We start from the raw sequence: 19,574 nt of genomic DNA on the forward strand, positions 1-19,574 counted from the left end.
TACACCTTTGATACTCTCTCCCTCTACTCAGCCTGTTGTGTTGCCACTCTGCTCCACTGGTCAGCAATGCAGAGTCAAAACTATACTCTTCCTGCTCAGGTCAGGGACTTGCACCCACGCAGAGTGTGGGTTACCCTTTGGTGCAATTAGTTTGTTAAACAGCTTATTTGTTAAAAACAGTTTGTTGTTGAACTGTTTAACATGCAGAACTACTGAACTACCAGCAACGCCCACTGCATCTTTCCCGAATTGTGGTATCACAGGAATGGATTGTCCCATTGATCACAATCTTTCCAAACTCACAATGTGTCTCTGCGGCTAGCATGTTCATGTCCATCTATTTACTCAGGTATTTCCTAAGCGGGTGACGTATGCTGTGGAAGAACCTTTAATTTGGGGGTTTTTTTCCTGGGAAGGTTTATTTTTAAGTAGTCTTCTCCCCTACAAAGGATATCAGCTGTCCAGCACTGGTTTCAGTGACTCAGAGAAATAGGCTTGGTTTTGTAGTGAGAAACACTTGGATTTAAGCATTGACAGAGTTTAATAATCAAGGAAAATATCTTCTTACGAGGACAACAGCTCTTAGAGGAGCATTTCATTATGTTTAAAGTAGAACAGGATATGTAAAACTAAATTTGTTCAGAAGTTAGACCTTTGGACAGCCATAAGAAGTCGCACGTACTTGATTCTCCATTTCTTTTTCACACTGATGTGTCTCCATTTAAGTGCTTTGGAAGTAAATGAACAAAAAACTGGAGCAACACAGGAACAATTTTCATCAAGAAGAGGTTTCTCTTTAGTTACAGAAGCATAAATTCAAATAGTATTTATAATCACCATAAGAAATTCCAATGCAACTTTTAATATACTCTGTACTTCATAAACTGTTCCCACAGAAGATAGTACGGCTTGATTTAGAGATAACTGGCCTAATAGTCAAACTTTGGGTATTTTTTATGTATGTCCCAACAGCCTATCAAGTAAAGTTAGAGTGTTAGCCTAAGATTTCAGCCTGTTTTCTGTAGTTCCTCACTGGGGCTGCTTCTTAATCCTGAAGCAGGTTGTAGATAATTCAATATAATATTTAGATGAGAAGTAATACAAGATAGAAAAGCTAACCAATGAAATTTAATCAATCTATTCAACACCCAACCACCACACTGAAGCATTTGCATACAAGGTTTCCAATACTGAACTAAGTACATAGTTCATATTGGGCAGCTTTTTAAATTGTTCATTTACTTTACAATAAATAAAGCAGAAGCTATCTCTTTCAGAGGGAGGGAAAAGGAAAGAAAGTTTTCAGTCACAGTAATGCAGAGGAAGTTTTAGCAAGCAATATTTGAATTACTAACACAGTAACACTGTGGAGCTAGGAGAGAGATGGGTGCTGTATGACATAGAAACCTCCCTGCCTTTTAGCTCCTGAGCGGACGATTGAACCAACAGAAAAACTCGTTACGCCCCTGTCTCAGCGCGGCCAGAGCTGTGCTGAGCGCTGCAAACCACTATAGCTTGGAAGCGTGAGCTTTTTTTTTTTTTCCCCTCCCTTTAAAAAGTTTTCAGGAAGTCTGGGGGAGGGGCAATGCTGTTTCTTTTTTGTTATAATGGGCCCCTTTGTGGGGATGGAAGAGGAGAAGAGGTCTGGGTGCCTGCGGTGCGCAGGCTTCGCAGCGCTTCCCAGGGAAAGCTCGCGGCGCTCCTGGCCAGCGCTGGGCCCTGCGCTGCGGGGCAGAGGAGGGGGCCTGCTCCAGCATGGAGCTGATGGTGCTGTGCAACGCTCTGGTTACGCGCCTGCTCTTTGTTTTGCACTCTCTCATCGGGGTCTGGAGGGTGACTGAAGCGAAGAAAGAACCCAAGTACTGGCTGCTGGCACTGCTCAATCTTCTCCTGTGCCTGGAGACAGGGCTCACCCTCAAGTTTAAACAAGGCAGAGGCTACAAATGGTGAGCATATCCCGCCGGCTCTGACAAAGCCCCTCTTGCTTCTTTGCATGTACTTTGCTGCAGATAGGAGCCTCCCTTCTGCGGCTGCTGCCTTGGAGCACAGCTGCCCTGCTTTTGTTTCTGTCCAGATTTCAGGGGGTCGCATTTTCTCCCCTACTGCCTCTGGGGGACTGAAATCTGGTAAAGTCCTGGCTATTGCATTGCCAAATCCAGGGGACTTTCAGGAGAGGCAGCCTTGCACTAGGCTGTTTGGGAGCCTCTCTGTATATTTTGTGTGTGTGTGTGTGTACGTATGTGTGTGTGCATTCACTCTAGCGGCTGAAAAGCATTGGGAACTTTGCTGCAGGCACGAGAGAGGTGCTGCAGTGCTGGTGATGCGGGCTGGGGCCGGGCAGCACACGCTCCTACACCGCCCTGGGCACGGAGGGGCTGGGCACCTTCCCAGGCAGGAGCAGCTGGTCAGGGCCCCGCGAGAGGCGTGGGAGGGCACCAGGGCCCCAACAGGCTCCAGGCAAAAGCCCCGCACCTCTCGCCCCGTACCAGGGCACCTGCATTCCCGCTCCCGGCAGCGATACTAACCCGAAGCTAACGCAAGAGCTAAAACTCAGTGACGAATGCAAGATGAGCAGCAAATCATTCTCACAATACAGTACAAGCAGTTAAATGTTTGGATTCGAATTTGAGAGGTTGGTCTAGAGCGGAGCCTTCCAGCTGGAAAGGTTGCCCGACAAATGAAATAGAAACAAAAACGTACAGCAGAGCTTGCCCGAGCACATGGTTTTTACATGCATCTAAAGAATGTGTGTTCACGAGGGATGACTGCAGCCACGTACAGCTCATCAGCACAGTCAGCCAGCCCAAACAAATGCTCTGGACAAAGGAAGCGGTCGTGTAACTAATCGTCAAGGTTTCATTAGGATCTTTTAATTTTAAAAACCTCAGACTGCAGGCCACCGAGACAAATCCAGGACAAAAAGACTACAGTATTTCAATGATTTTAAATTCCCATCCACTGCAACCTGCGAAACTAACAGCAGCAGTGCTGTGTGACAACTCACACTAATGTTCCATACTCTAAATCTGAATGCAGTCACAGCAGTGATAAAGCCTGGGCTTCCTAATGATACAGGAATATTTAAAGGCAGCAGAACTCCAAATACCCAGTTTACAAAATGGAGGCAGAGTGAGCACACCCGATTCACTGAGGAGAGGCGGCAGCAGCAGGGGCTTCATGAAGGAACTTTTGCTATGCCAGCTTTTGGAAAAACCTAAACCAAATAGCTACAGAAAGCAGATTCATTTCAGATGAATGCATACTGGAAAACTGGGGTAAATTTAGTTAGAAGCAAATCTGTAAGAGAGATGTGGTCCTGCACTCTAGAGAGCACAATAAAGTACATCAGATAAGACCTGTAGACAAATGGCCAGCATCCATTTACACCTGGATAACTTTCTCCTCTGGCAGAAAATACTAGCATACAAAACAGAATCATCCACATTCTTAGAAATATATCTATAGCTGTCCACTGATCCAGGCAACAGAGAGTGTGCCACAGACCTCTCCTGCTTCCAAGAGCCTCCTATTCTGTCCACTCGTTATTGACAAGAGATGGTTGCTTATTACACCAGCGCAAGTAATTAAATGGCAAATGTGGAGAAAAAGTAATATTGTGGACCTGGCCAAGTAATATTTCCTCCAGATTGCTCCTTCTGAAAGGAAGGCAGGGTTAAAGCTCCTGAACTCCCCTAGCCTGATCTGGTGTCATTAGCTCAGCAATGACAACCTGCCAGCTGGATGGATTTTCCCTTGTGCTGAAAATACTGTAAAACACGGTAGTCCTCCAATTCACATGAGATACGTGTTCTCTTCCCAAACCACCAGGCTAAAACCCCACAGAATCAGTTACAGCTTATTTTGTTAAAAATATCTACCTTATTTTGAGGGGGTCATTGAAACATTTCATAGCAGCTCAGCAACCCAGGCATTTTCCTGAGAAGCAGGAGTTTTTTCTTCCTCAAAACTTACTCTCTAGTCAAAAAGTCATGATTACAAGAATAATGCTACATTCAGGACAATAAATGCAGCAACTTTTTACTGAAATGTTGCTGCAGACAGAGCAGTTATGTAAACTCACTGCAGAACGTGCCAGTGACGGGAGAGAGGGATTCAAGCGAGTATGCTCAGTTTGACGCCACTGCTCTGCCCTAGGCCAGTACGTGCAGCTGATGCCCAGGCTGCCGGGCATCGCCGCAGTGCTGCTACGCCGCTTGCTCCATGCCACGGCAGAGGCAGACAGAATGCTTATGGCATCAGACCTCATTCCTACTCCAAAAGGATAAGGATAGTAACAAATTTTGGCACCCATTTGATAAGAAGCCTCAGCAACCCTCAGAGAAACTGGAGCTTACAGAAGGAGTGATGAAACCTCTCCAGTACTCCTGAAGAAGCACAGCTCAAAAAGGTGGAGATCATAAAGCTTCGCTGTGTCCTTGCTAACATTTATGATAAGTTAAACAGAAAGGTGGCAGGGGAAGTGAACGAGAAACAAAAATCCTAGAAATACCAGTTACTGCATTTCTTAATAGCCCATATGATAGATGGCACAAGATCCTTCTCAAGGTGAACTGTAACTTAAGTTGCATTACCAAGGTCTAACTCCAATAATGACAGGATACATGGTATTTATGATGTGCTATAATACCAAAGGTATCTTTTCTTTTCCTTCACAGGTTTTCACCAGCAATATTTTTATATCTGATTTGCACAGTACCATCATTATGGCTACTAGAAATTCATCATGGGACTCAGGTATTTATTATGAGACAAGATGGACTAGCTGGAAATTGATGTATTATTTAATTGGATGTGAGCATACAGAAGTCTGTCAAGTCTTGCTCCTATTTTCCATTTTATACTGGTGGCTCTCCCACTGCTATGGGAGTCCCATAGCACTACTAGCACTCTCAGTGCACTACTATGCATTTTCTCCATATCAAGTAATGAGCCTCATTCCTACCTCAAATGAGACCATTTATTTATATTCAATTGGGAAACTGAGGCCTAGCAATTTTGAGGTTAATGAAATACAGCCTTTCACCCCCAGGTTATTGTTCTGAATCCTGCTCAGGATGGTGGAAGTATTTCATTGCTTTAGAGGTTTTTGCAAAACAAAGCGTTGGTTTCACAGCATTTGCAGGCAGATGTCACAACTCCAAACAAGCCAAAATTGAGGCAGGTGTCAGTGAAAGGGATCTTAAACTCGAATTTCCTTGTATTTGCTGCAACCTAGGAACATACTCACAAATTATCACCACAAATTAGCCAACATGTGGTATTTCGTTTGTACGTGTTTATATCCTTTTCGCATTTGTGCTATATAGCAATCTGGGCACCAGACACAGGGGTCTGGATTCCACTTCTGGACCTAAGCACGTGGTAGAACTTTTAAAGGTGATAGTTCTTCTGGCAGGTGGTGTCAGCCAGGGCTGGGATAGAGCCCTTTAGCCCAGCACCCCAAGCCAAGCGAGCCACTGTTCAGGCTGCTTTCAAGTCCCCATTGCACTTCTGGTGCAGTGAAAACAGGATTTTATCTGACCCAGCATTTGTATATATGCAGTACCTTACACTTGTGGCAGAAGGGGGCCTAACAGGACTAACAGCAAAAAAAAGCAACAGAGAAAGATACATAAATTAGACTAAGGAGACATAGTGCCTCATTTTCTTCTTTGAAACATTGTTACAGCCCACAGAAACATAATCAAATATTCAAAATTGTGTTTACACTGAAAATGCCTAAGGCTTTTTCTAAATACAGCAGCAGGAATTTATTGTCCTCTCGTTTTGCCAAATCTCCTGAAACAGTCACAGACAGGTAATGTGGATATTGAGAACATTTGTCATAGTTAAATCTGGTCCAAGAAACAGGCTAATTCTGTAGTCAAAGGCAGCAGTTTATTTCCCAAAATGATGTTAGAACATGGCATACTTTGTTCTTATTGATATACTGCTACTGTGAATTAAAGAGGGAGTATATCAAGTTAACAGCTTAGTTTATACCTGAAGAGATAGGAAAGAGAGTTCTGGAAACACACAATCTAATAGATTCAAAAGCAATACCTCCGGAAGGGGAGCAGCCCTCCAAACAGTTAACCCCAAATGCAGTACCCAGACAAGTACAATTCTTTATACTAAAGTATTGCTGGGATTTTCCTTATTAAAATACTAATGGAATGGGTAATTTTGCAGTTGCTAGACTCAGACTTTAATATATACATCTTGAAAATACTGCCTTAAAGACCATATGCTAAACTTTGATCTCCTGTTGAATCCCTGAGAAGAAACAACAGCACTGACACAAGCAGTTGATATTATTTAAGGCATGTTCTAATATGCAGCCTCCCCTCCGGAAGGCCAAGGCAATTTTGCCTCGCCGAGTTACTGCAGAACTGGACGTAAGTAATACCATTCATATATCAACAGTGAAATACTCACTGCATAGAAAGTACTGCTTTGCAGTAAAGTATTCAGGACATTTTTGAGAGAGGCTCTATGAAGTAAATTGAATTGTATTGAGCGAAAAAAATTGCTGTCAGCAAAACAGAGTGAAAAGAACGTTAAAGTCATTTAATCCATTTAAAAACAAAATCCATTCTTCCTTCGTAACGCATAAAAACCTAGATGAACAAATGCCACCTATCTTCTCAAATGCCTGGTGCATCAGTGCCACAGAGCAATAATTAGCCACCTTTAGCACAGCTCACCTGGCTACTAGTGCAGTAGTCAATATAAGCTTCCCATTCAGTTAAAAGACAGATTCTTGGTAAGTCTCGCAATTACACTCTCAACCACCCTCATTTGGGCATTTAAGGAGTAATCAAATATGGTGCCCATATCCCTCAGCCTCATTCTGAAGTGGGATCCTCTTACCAGAAATAATTTGAGTGCATCATTCTTCTAAAAGTGATCTTACAGCTTGTGTGACTTCTTCCCTCCCCTACCCATCATCCAGCTTAAACAAGTGTCCGACCTGACGTTTCAGCTTGCTTTTTATGACTGAAGCGAAGTCACAGGGCAGGGTTTGTGGCATCACATAGAGGCACTGCCATATTCCCCCAGAACTGCTGGCCTCAGCGGAGGGGGCAAGCGGGGCGCCTGGTTCTCCCAGCAAGGGCCGGCCTCCTCTGCTGGGTACTCAGGCGGGCAGCCTCCGCACAGCTTAACGGGACTGAGGGTCCTCTGCCTGGGTGTCCAAGCATCATTTTATCACCTCAATGCCGGACGCACTGCAAGAACTTCTAGCTGATCTCATTTCTATTTGCAAGTTATTCACAATACGAAATAGGAATTTGCTGGATTAGTTCAGTACGTCAGGGGTTGCCCATGTATTGACAGCAAGGTCTCTGCAGGCCACACACTAGGACGCTACCACATCATGCAACACGTTTTGTTTTGGATGAGATGTTATGTAAGTCAGAGCAATGTAAGCTGCATCTCAGAAGAAACAAAAGGAAGTAAACAGAGCTGGAATTTCTGCAAGATGTGTACAATTTCTTCCTGTTTCATTTTTGCACAGTTAAAAAAACCCCACATTTTTGTTTAGCTATGCACACAGTCTCAATATCCAAGAGTAACCGGGCTCCATCTTCACCTAGTGGTAAAGAGGCAAACTAGTTTTATCAGCTGCCTCTGAAATTTAGCATTCACTTTGTCCTTGTCATATTCCCATTAAGGCATTACACATACATAATTGGCTAGGCAAATGTGTCTGGCACCAACACTCCCATTCACATGCATATATATGATGTAAAATAAAGGCTCTTCTCCAAACTTTCAGGCGAACAAACACCACTCAATAAATATACAGAGAGAAACAAACCAAAGCAAGATATGAACATACTTAAATTAAAATCAGGAGTCTAATTATGACTGCTTTTTGCAACTGCTGTTTTCCATTTCCTGCCTACACATAGTCAGGAAGAGATATGGTCCCTGCTCTGAGGAGTGCCATTCAGTCAGAATTCATGAAGCCTAACACCGAAATAGTAACCTCCCATTAAGCCAGGAGTAGTTTTGAAAATTACAGACAGGGAACCTACAGAAGACACTGATAAAATAAGTTGATTTTCTTAAAGAAACATTCTCCACACCTTTGTGCTGCCGAGAATAAGACGATCCCCCCCTTGCAAGCCAGGCAGAAGCCACTGCGTGCTTTCCCCTGCCTTCCTCCAGCAGCCGGAGCTGCCGGCACTCTCAGCTGCACCAGGGCAGGGAGAATTATCTGCTCCCTGTTGTCGGCAGGGGGAAGGTCACGGCACCTGCTGAATGGCACCCCCGCGATGGCAATGCCAGACGAGAGTTGCCAGCAGCCTGCTGCCCACCCAGCGTAACCACTACAGGTTCACCTTTCACTCTTGTTATTTACCCCTTGATTTACTCGCTGGGAGCTCTGGCCGTCTTTGAGAAGGTATTTCCCCTGTCCCTTCACGTACAGCAAATGCGGCAGGCTGCGTATACAGGTTTGAGGGCTCAGCCTCAAACTTGGTAAATTCCTCCCTGAGCTTCCTCTAGCACAAGTTAACAGTCCCATCGCCCTGCCCACATTAGTTATAACTGTGGATATTCACATCTCTCCTCAGTCTTCTGGGGTGGTCACCTCAGTTATGCAATAGTTTTAAGCCATGCTCTCCTCAGCTGACCATCTCATGCTGCCTTTAAGGGCTGCTCAAACTCAGTCCACCCCAGAAGGCCTGACTTTGGCCAGGGATGCTGGTCTTCATAGATTGTAAGACTCTTTCTACAGGCAACAGAGAAAAAGGCTTGTCCAGAGCACCAGCTGAGTATCACTTCTTTAACATCCCCTGAACCAGCCCTTCTGCCTCTCCCTCGCACGCCCCTTCAACGGAAGGGCTAAGCCAGGGGGATCAGCCCCCCCCGAGGCTGTAGCTGGCCAGAACACCAACCGCTCTGTCTCACTCTTTCCATGCCCAGAACTGTACACTTTCCTCCTCCAAATAGAAGCATGTTCCCCACATATCTGAGTCAATCTTTCAACGCTATCACACCCACTGTCCAAATAAGCCACGTATTCACTTTAAGAGCCTTTATCACCAACTATAAAAGCAACAAGTACTGACTTTTTCCCCCGATTTTTCAAACCACAGGAAGTTGCTACATTTATCTACCATGGCAGGCAAGAGACAGCATTTGTCCAGATGCTGAGCAATATTATCAGAGATGAAGCAGAGTATCAAAAGGAGAAAAGTGGAATCTGAAATTTGCTGGAATGTGATGTTTGCTGGAAAATGTTGCCTTTATATTGGCAGGCGCTATGCTGAATACAGCTATTCAGCATGCACTAGAACACAGTCCAGTTCTCACAGCAAATCGCTCCTTGTACAATAAAATGGTGGGGGGCCCAGGAAAGAAAGGCAAGTCATTTGCTGTTCTCTGGCACAAATAGGACAGGATAAAAGTCTTTAATAACAGCATGGTTTGATTTTCTAATTATCCCTTTTTTATTACAATGAAATAAGATGTTAAGGGATTGTTACGAAGACAGATTTTAGAAGTCATAACCCAGCTGCTCCAGGGCCAGCCTTGGGGGTGAAGGTAGAATGGCAGTGCAGTGCTGCGTACCTCAAAACTCTTGGGCACACAGTCCCACCACTGGTTTACTGCAGTTCAAGTAACATTATGTTTTAGCCTCCTGGAGCCTTGGTACTCAGAGAAAGTTAAAATACCTGGGTTTTTTACTGCACAGGGATAGGTAACACAGGGCCATCTTTCTTTAATTAATCCTGAATCTTACCTCTCGCACTATGAATTTCCTTGCAGAATAGGCACAGTTGGGGGAGAGGGCACAAAAAAAACCCACATTCACCCACAAACAAACAAACAAACAAAAAAACCCACACAAAACCCCCCAAAACCAAACCCCACTGCCCTCAAATGTATTCATTTCATCCCTGAGGAAAGTCATACAGAAGAAAGAAAACAACAGCATTTTTAGAGAACCTTTTTCTAGATAGTACAGACAAGAAACAGATTCTTTTAGAAACAGGTTTGAGTACAGAGACTCTCTCTCTCTCTGTGACCATAAAATTTCAGACTGACCATGACCAGCTTTTACCCTATTTTACATTTTCAGCCAGAGAGAGATTATGCGGGAAACCCCATAGCCTGGTCCAAGACAGCTGCAAGCAGACAGCATTCAAAGAGTGCAGTCTTAACTTTGCCGAAGTGTCACCTGCTCCATCAGCCCTTGATTTTACATCTGGTTCTACGGTACAATCCTACAGCTTCTCAAAGGCCAACCTACACAAAACTTCCGTCTTCATAACAGGAATTCCTCCCTTCCGAACAAGAGGCAAATTACACTCATAGCGAGCACATACCTTTATACCTATTCACCAACTTTTACAAGTGAACCCTTTGCAGTTCAGTAAAACAAGCCCCTTTCAGCCACAGGGTGCATCTCCCTCTGCAGGATGTTTACGCATGTATGATGTTTTTGTTCACAACAGTATTGCAGTAACGAGCCTGGAGCAGTTCAGGTGAATGTCAGCAACCAGGACTTCAATCAATCCAGAGACAGCAGTCACGGAAGCGAGGGAACAGACCACCACATAATTCAGACGGTGGGACATCTTTTCCTATCCCTACCAGAGATCTTATGATATGCAGGGAAAGAACAATTAGAAAGGACTGTTGGGTCTGTTTGGGCAATCTCTCTCACACAGCAAGCACAAGAAGATAGTTTGGCAAAACAATGTTGTGAAAAGAGTGACCTACAGAGCACTGTGCACCAACTGTTATTGGTGGGAAAAATCTCTGTGTGAAGAGGAGGACAGTATCCCAATGCTGTCTTCCAAATTTGAGTAACTGAATTTGGCAAGTGTCTGCGTGACAGTTCTGCAAAAGATAATGCTCAGCTGAAAAATGAGAGTGGAGCAAAAGCACAAGGAAAAAGAGTCACTATTCGTTGCCAAAAAGTTTGTATTAATGTGCCTTTTTCAAGTCATACCTGCAACATAGAAATCATTTGCTTTAATCCAGTGTGCAGGAGAAAGAAATTGGGCTCAAGGGTGAATACCATCTTGGAAGGTACCCCTACTGTCAATCTCCTGCAGTTACAGCATGTTATTGTTGTTTTGGTCTTTTAAACAGGCTAAAGTCTTTGTCAATCAGCTCTCCACAATCTGTGAGACTGTGTGGACACTGGCCCTCCACCAGACTTTTCTACTGCTGCTAGTAATTGGGAGATGGCTTCTCCCCATTGGGGTTGAGATCACCCGGGACCAATTGTCTCAGCTGCTTCTCATGTTTGTGGGAACAGCAGCAGATATACTTGAATTTGCTAGTGAAACCCTGGACATCGAAGATGTACGGTAAGCAATATTTGCTGGCATAAGACATTTGCATTGTGCAAGGCTATTATACTCAAGAGATTTGTTTTGAGATTTGCTTATGCTGTCTGTGGAGTCCAGACTATCAGAAGCGTATTACCCACAGGTAACAGAAGGCTACATTCAAGGGCTTCGTTTTCCTCCCATCTCCTTCCCTTCCATGAAAGGCATAACGGTCCTATGAGCTTTGGTAGAGATTACTCCTCTATTGCCAGCAAAGAAGCACGTCACATCCATCACAATAAAAGGGTGCAAAGATCCAAACAACTAGCTAACTGCCCTGCATTGCCAGTCTGTACAGCTACAGTAGCAAAACATGGGATATACAGTAAACCTCTTCCAGGTTAATAAATTGTTCTAGACTAGCAAGGTGGCAACTAGAGTTTGCTTTAGCGATTTGTTATGCAAATTGCTTCTTTGGTTATCTCAAATGTACTTTCTTTTTCATGATAGAATGACAAAGTGTTCACAGATAAAGAAAGGGAATGGCATGGTTCTGGTGCAAATTTTCAGCATTGCAATCTCCCCCAGAGAACGTAAGCTCCATCTCCCTCTCATAGCACAAAGCTGAATTGCGAACATCCATCACAGAAAAAGAATCACAGAAGAGGTTCATCCTCTCTTACAGACACACTATTCAATCATGTCTTCTATATCACAGAGGAGGTTTTCCGTCAGGAAGAGAGGTCCTTCCCCCTTGGCAGAGAAGCTTCAGGCTTGCAAGAAATGCAAAATCACTACAAGGGTAAAGATATCTCTTCTTCAAGCCACAAAGTCCATTTCCATATGCTTACCACCGTAATGTTAACATCAGATGTTTACTCTAATCACACATAGCCTGAACAGCAGAAATTCCATGCCAAAAGGTACCCCTGTCTTCCTTAGTCCTACTAGCACATCCCAAAAACATGCATTAATCACTGGCTGAATCTCCCTTTAACTGACATTCTAAATACTAAAGGAAACATTTCTGTTATCACATAGGGAAACTGCATCTTCACTGTTATCACTTTCTTTCCCTCCTGTAGGAAGAATTATGCTCTCATTAATGCCATTCTTGCAGTATGGACCTGGAGTATGTTACAGTTTCCACTTGATCTTGCAGGTTAGTATTTGCAAATAGACACAAAAAGAGAAAACCAAGTACTTTCCTTTAGAGCTTTGCTGGAATGTCCTGGGGCTGTGCACACCGATAGCTTTGTGCACACGCTACCAGCTATAACCAAAGACTTCTGGTGGAAAGCAATTCATATGACAAATACAATGATGTTTTTTGAAGAAAGCACAGTGTGGTTTATTTTGAGGAAACACTTGTTTCTGGCAGACCTCTGATCTCCACAATAAAACTCTGTGTGCTTCCAGAAAAACTGAAGTTACAGAAAGTGTGTTGGAGCATCTGCTCCAGTTCCTAATTACTGCCTTAAACTTCACTCTGTGTGAGCTCTTGGGTTAGATCTGGTCTTGGATTATATCACAGCTCCAATCTGGGTAGGCTACTGGACCTTATGGTGAGATAGGTTATCCTTAACCACAGGAAACAGCACAGCCAAGAGCATAGAAGTCATAGGCTCAAAAGAGAGATTTCCTACTCACACACAACCTATAGAACAATATTGAGACTGTGGATTCTTATCTCAAACTAAAAGGGCCCAAAGTTCAGCCAAATTAGGCTGGTATTTGTCACTAGACAGAAAGGGCTTCTCTAGATCCAAGGAGGATAACGGAAACCTCCTAGATCTTCATCTGTTCCAAACATTTTGGCCTCCAATCACTACAAGTTTACAACTCAAGTATACCAGTTCAAAGATGTTACCCTCACCAGCATCTTCTATGAAATTAATGACTAGGTTGACACATTGATTAAAATAGTAAATGAATAAAATAACGAAAAATGATTCTAGGGATTTTTCATTAGCTTTTTTGTCAGGGACAGCATTAGGCTTTATTTTAAACACTAAAGTTGAGAAAGTATTTTAGCATTTCAACACTCAGCTGCTCACCTCCTGAAAAACTGATGCAGCAGCATTTCAGATTTATTACAGCTAAGATTCCTGATACTAGCAAAATACATTCTGTTAAAGATGCACAACACACGCACAAAAGCTTGCTACCGCCACTCAAATGGTACTTAAACAAACATGGCATTTTCTTTGCTTATTCCTTTTCTACTTATTTGATTACCTTTGCCAGTTAAAAATTAAGTTATTGAAAACACATATTACCCTGAAATTCAATATGGGTAAAATTTTATTTTAGGTAATTCTATACAGCTGCACAGACATTACTTTTTATTCAAGCATTGTAATGTTTACTCACACATCAAGCATGGCTTAAAATAGCAGTTTGAGCAGACTCATTATTAGACTACAATAATGCAGTTAGGACTATTAAATGATACAAAAACATATTAAAAAATTAGCTGCTGTTGAAACTTTGATTAATGAATTCAGAAAACGTGTTCCCTTTTCTAGAATTCATTTCCCACTTTTCATTCTCATCTTTTTTCCCCCCCAGTGTTGACTTAAACAACAGATTTTTTTTTTTGTTAAGTTAAAGCATTTGGGGGCTGCAATATTTACCATACACAAACCCTCTGATGATCCATCTCTAGACACTACTTCACAAAGAGTGTTCTAACCCACCACCACTGTTATAGTTAAGGGGGACATATCCATGCAAGTTCCAACAGTCACATGAAATATGATACCCAGAAGACTAAAAATGAACAGCAGCAGCTCCAGTTTTATATGGCAAGCAGGGACCACATTTTCCTCCCATTCACAATGCTTGAAATTCCCCTGGCCAAACATCACCTGTTCTATCCATGATTTGAAGAAAGTGACGCACAAAAAACAATGCTAGCAGGTGAACCTTTTAAAAGCAGTATCAAGGATGCACTGCAACAAATTCAAGTGCTACAGCTCAGACTGTTGCCATTCAGCATAGCTGTTTTTCTTAAAAAGTATGCATTAGTCTATCCCATTACTTCATTTAACAGAAAAGTGTCTGGGGAAATTGTTGCAGGAAGATTAGATGATTTACTACTTCTTGTCTTAATGCATATATATCCTGATACCTTTGTGGGATAGAGAAAGGGGCTTTTGGTCCTGTTCAGCAGAGCACGTAAGTGCCTACTTAACGTGAACTTAATGTTCTTTGCTGAAACAGATCCCTGAAATAGGATATGCTTTATGTTGAACTCTTCACAGTTGAATGCATTTATAATCCAGGGTTCCTGTGAGCTGCCCTTTAGGCCAATCCTGGCTAAGTTTTAGGGAGGTACTTTAACCTAAGTGTGTTTTATTTCCAGTACAGCATATTGGCTGCAAACCAACTCCATCGGCCAGGCGAATCCCCAGCCTGCTCTTGTGCAGGTACAGTGCAGAACTGTGGAACATCGGGGTCAGTCTTTTCATACAGGATGGTCCCTTCTTCATTGTGCGTTCAATCCTGATGGGCCACTTCAGGATATTCAATCAGATGCTGGTGTTCTTTACAGCTAAGAATATCTTAGTTGTGACCCTACAATTGTATCGTTTAGCAGTGATAACATTAGACTTTCGTGCTACCTTGCTGCAGAAGAGCAGGAAAGAAGTCAACTGTTGCCCATGTGAGCCTTATGAAGCTTGTGCTCACAATACTGCCAACCAGGATACCGAAATGAAAAAGTGTGTTGCTTTTCCTGCAAAAGAGGAGTCCGAAGCTCCATCAGAAGATCAGTGAGTGCAGCTACTGACTCAAAAAAGGTTGTGTTTCCCACAGCTTCTTTGAAAGGGCTTGGTCTATTTCTATGATCAAATAGACCTTGAGCATCTTTCTCATCTCTTCCATCAAGAGACCAAGGATTTCTTCGAAAGTATAGGGGGGATTTCTGAAGCAAAGTCATAGAACTGGGACATTTTATGTCCTATTGGATTTTGGTGGGTTTTGACTAGATCTCTATTATATTATCCACAGGGATTTTGTAGCCATAGTTTGTAGTAGCAAGAAAGATTTGGCACACTAACAAAGTTATCTTTGGTGGTACAGTGCTAACATATGTATTCACACATATTCACATAGAAGGACAAACCTATCCCGTAATGGGAAATATGGAAGTATTTAACTGCTTCCATGGTCGGGCTATAACAAGAGGGTGGTTAATGGTATGTTCTCCAGGAACAGAAATAACCTCAGAAGTGACAACTGTGCAGACATGCAAGTGAGCGCAGATGATAAATTTCTACTGTTACTATGACATCTAAACATTGTTCATTCAAGAAATGCAGAAAAGGTTTCTTTGAATGTTACCTCATCCTTGCCTGGATTCAGTTAAAAAAAAAACAAAAAAAAACACACTATGCAACACCATGAAATAGCATGCACAAAATCTTTTGTTAGGACATGCATAGTGTGAATAATCTAAGCCTAAGGGGAAAAAAAAGTTAGCCCCACAGATCATTAGAAGACAACTGCATCTGCCACACAGGCATTTTCTAGAGTTACTTGCCTTTGTGTTTCTACTGCTCAGAAAACAGGTGTAAAGATCTTTCTCCCCTGCTTCACAGTGTTTACAGTTGAACAAAGGTTTTAAAAATGTCTCCATTTTAACTTTTTTTTTTTTTTTTTTAATGGCCTGGCTCAGGCATACAATCTAACTGGAAAGAAAATGGCACCGCTAGCATTTGACAAGACAGTCTAGACAATCTAAAAGGATTCTGGCTTGTGCTTCGCATTTCATAAAGCACCACAAAGTCCCATGTAATCAGTTCAGTGATTGTCTGGTCTATTTAGTGTTAAGATTCATTTTTAAGAAATGGCTGATAATTATACATTTACTTCTTTCACATATGGAGTGAATTTTACATCAGTGTAAAACCACTGACCTTGCTGCGCTTAGTCTTGAATTACAGAAGCTTAAAGTAAGACAAGTGATTTAGGAAAGTCTGTGTAAATATGCTCACAGGTGCTTCTACAACTTTCTGTATCAATTCTGAAAGAAGGCAGAAAAACATAGTAAAAAAAAAAAAAAAAAAAAAAAAAAAAAAAGAAACAACTAGCAAATGTAAAGTGACCTAAGACAAGTCTGTTAAAATTTCCCAATAAAATCTTACTTTCTAAAGCCCCAGCTACCTGGAGACAGAATCTGTTTTGGAGAATGCATAAGAGTGTTCCTACCTCCATTGCAGCAGTCATACGCTTATTTATCAATAGCCAGATAAGCAATGACATGTTCATTCTTCAAAAGATAAAAGTGAACCTATTTAAAAATTCCAACCTCCAGACACGTGAACCTCCGTTTATATTTGTGAGCTGCTAGACCTTGTGATCAGGCCCTTCCATTATGAAAGCAGAATATGGACAAAAAGAAGGCATGAAATCTCATACACCGCTTAGTCCATTCTACCATTTACCTTTAGTAATAACATGCAACACCTCCTGCTCTTCTCATTTTGGGCCGCTATCCAGCAAAAATAAAAGAAATTGCTGATGATTATTTGCAATGCTGTTGTGAGGTGGACATATGGAAAGTGTAATGCAACTTCATTTGGGATTTTAATTTAAGTCTAGAGGTAAAAGACTAGAGTGCTGCTGCCAACCAGCTGTGTTGTCTAAAAACTTTCACACTGAGGTGAATTCAGAATTGGCTGGTAGGGCTGTAACACCTCTCTTCCTCTTTGATGCGAGCCAGGACCACTCACATTCATTTTGAGTTTACCACTTGCTGATATACTAATTATCCTGTTAAAAGGATCCTTGTAATTAATTTGGAGTATGCTGAGCTTCCTCAAACATCATTCCAAATTCATGAGCACAATAATTGCAGGACATACTTTTTTTGAACTTACTGTCTATTTAAAGGCTTAGCTCAGCAACAAACTGCCTACCAGGCTGCTGGCCTGCAGCAAATCCAAGATCCCCTGGAGTCAGCAATATAGAGACTAGCTATTGCAGGAGTATTTTACACAGAACTATATTTCCTGGTACTCAGGCTGTTTTGTTTCAAGCACCAGCAAAGTTTCTATCAGTTTTACTGTGAGAACTCAGGCTGATGCTAGGTTGTTACTACTGGCTCCCATCCCCATTCACTCTCAGACAAAATAGGCCAGATCCTCCCCCACGCTTAGGATATAATAAATTTGGATTTTCTCCATCCTCACGATCACAGACAAAGACAGACTGCTTAAAAGCAGAGGGGGTGTGAGCAGGGAGAGACAAACCAACCAACCACTTCAATGGTGGGCGGTCCATCTCCCCAGCTGCATGCACAGGGGATCACGTACAATAAGCAGCAGTGGGACTGACATGTAGTTCCACGTAATTCAGGAAGAAGCTTGGAAGTGGCAGTTTCAAAGTCTAGTAGCTCATGTGTTTGGTCACAGCAAACCTTGGTTGCAAGACCCCTTCACCGCCCTCTTGCAAGTTTCTTGAAAGGGAGGACAGAGGAGCTGTTTTGCCAGCAGGCTGCCCGAGTCTGCCGCATGGGGAACCACTGTGCCACCCTGCAGCCAGAGACTGGCATACCTGAAGAACAACTGGTGTCATGTTTGCTATTCAGGAAAAGCTGCGATAACCTTTCAGCCTTGGGAAAATTCAAGCCTTCAATATGGAATGACTTCAGAACATCTATTTTTGCCATTATTCACTCTTCCAGGAGAATTACATTACCAAATCCCTTATGCAAATTGATATGTAACCATTTACTATTATTTATTCTAGCTGTTCCTGTGCTGTCCTTTTAGGTTACTCCATCTTAAAGCTCACTATAATACTTTACTACTTGTCTCTTCCCAAGCTAAAGTGTATTCCTCCTTTCATTTGGACATCGGCTCAAATAAGATCATAGCCCCAAGCCTGGGAAAAAAAAAATATAGTAACAACGATGATTTTATTGTGTTTCTGTTGGTATTTGTACTGTACTGTGTTCTCTGGGACCACGTGGAAATAGAAGAAAACGTGCAATTCCTTTCTAAAAAATTCCAACTGTATTTTGCAAATAAAAGGCAGTTACCTCAGGCATAGCTGCCAATTTATTACGTGTGAGCCGACTGTAATATGTTCCTATTAGTTACATCTTTCACATGCTGCTTTTCCTTTCATCCTTTGTAAGTTAATTGCTTGGGCCAGATTCTGACTGCACCACTGCTTTGTAAATCCACAGCAACTGCAGTAAAACCCATTCTACTCTGGATAGGTTCTTCTTTCTGCAGAAACTTAGTCACAAAGTAATCCCAGAGAGGATCTGTTTTTTAATGTCTGCATTCAGGATGCATTTTACAGATGCACACAAATATATCATATACACATGTAGATACCCATACACACCTGGCAATGCCTAACACATCCAGCTTTTATTACGGTGTGTGAGATTGCCGATGAAAACACTCTGCAGATATCTGTAAAAACACTTACAGAAATGCCTAGAACATTACAAATATTTTAACCTTAGGGCTTTAAATATTAAGCACATGGTACTCTCTGAACAACATACTGATTAAAATAAATTTTTGTAAATTCCCTGGAATGTATCATTACCATGTAAGTTTCCCCAGTGTAATGAGACTTACCTAATGGATTATTTCCCCCTCAAAAAAAAAAAAAAAGGAACTAATTTCTCTAGCCGTTGGAAATGATTACCAAGATCAATGAATCAGCTCGGCTATAAAATGTAACAGAAATATTGGTTTGGAATAATTGTTGGTTGACAGTGTTAGTAAAGGTTTTGCAATTTCTTTCTCGCAGATGGTTGTCAAACTGCATGTACAAATCAGTGGACTGGGACACAACTTGGCTACCCACAGGGCTGTATTCCCAGTGTCTGCTCTACAACTTAGTATGTTTTTTTTCCTCTGTCGCTTATGTAGTGTCACTTGAAAACACTGTACAGAAAGACCCCTGTTCTGCCATTAACCTGACCAGAATGGCAGGTTTGATTTTTGACTGACCATTTGCAATCCTCAGATGCATGATGAGTAACAAAATTGGAGATATTTCAAAGCATAGATCACAAGAAGTGCTAGAGTCAACACAGACAAAAATAGTAAAGAGACAGCAAGAATTGTACAGGAGGCACATTCTAGAGTTTTCTTCAACAATAAAGATTAAGGCAGATTGTAAAACAAACAGATTGCTCATAAGGGGAAAGTCAGTAGTTACAGGATGACTTTGTTTATGAGGGGAGATAGAAGGGGGAAAGCTGTATCTAGTAAAATGCATACAAGAAGATTAAGTGTTTTGGTGGTG

General features: G+C 42.1%; 1 protein-coding gene and 1 long non-coding RNA gene across 2 annotated transcripts in view; one reads left to right on the forward strand and one right to left on the reverse strand.

The window, feature by feature from the left end:
- Window positions 1–19,574, reverse strand: part of LOC135328689 (uncharacterized) — a 181,227-nt gene that overhangs the window by 54,950 nt on the left and 106,703 nt on the right. The window lies entirely within an intron of this gene.
- TMEM26 (transmembrane protein 26) lies at window positions 1,474–18,367 on the forward strand. The gene is made up of 6 exons (XM_026122517.2): window positions 1,474–1,946; window positions 4,677–4,755; window positions 10,470–10,583; window positions 11,113–11,333; window positions 12,380–12,456; window positions 14,662–18,367. The coding sequence occupies exons 1-6, from the start codon at window positions 1,756–1,758 to the stop codon at window positions 15,072–15,074; spliced, it is 1,095 nt and encodes a 364-aa protein (XP_025978302.1). The 5' UTR covers window positions 1,474–1,755; the 3' UTR covers window positions 15,075–18,367.

Source organism: Dromaius novaehollandiae, chromosome 6 (genome assembly GCF_036370855.1).
Source record: "Dromaius novaehollandiae isolate bDroNov1 chromosome 6, bDroNov1.hap1, whole genome shotgun sequence".
In the NCBI taxonomy this organism is placed as follows: domain Eukaryota; kingdom Metazoa; phylum Chordata; class Aves; order Casuariiformes; family Dromaiidae; genus Dromaius; species Dromaius novaehollandiae.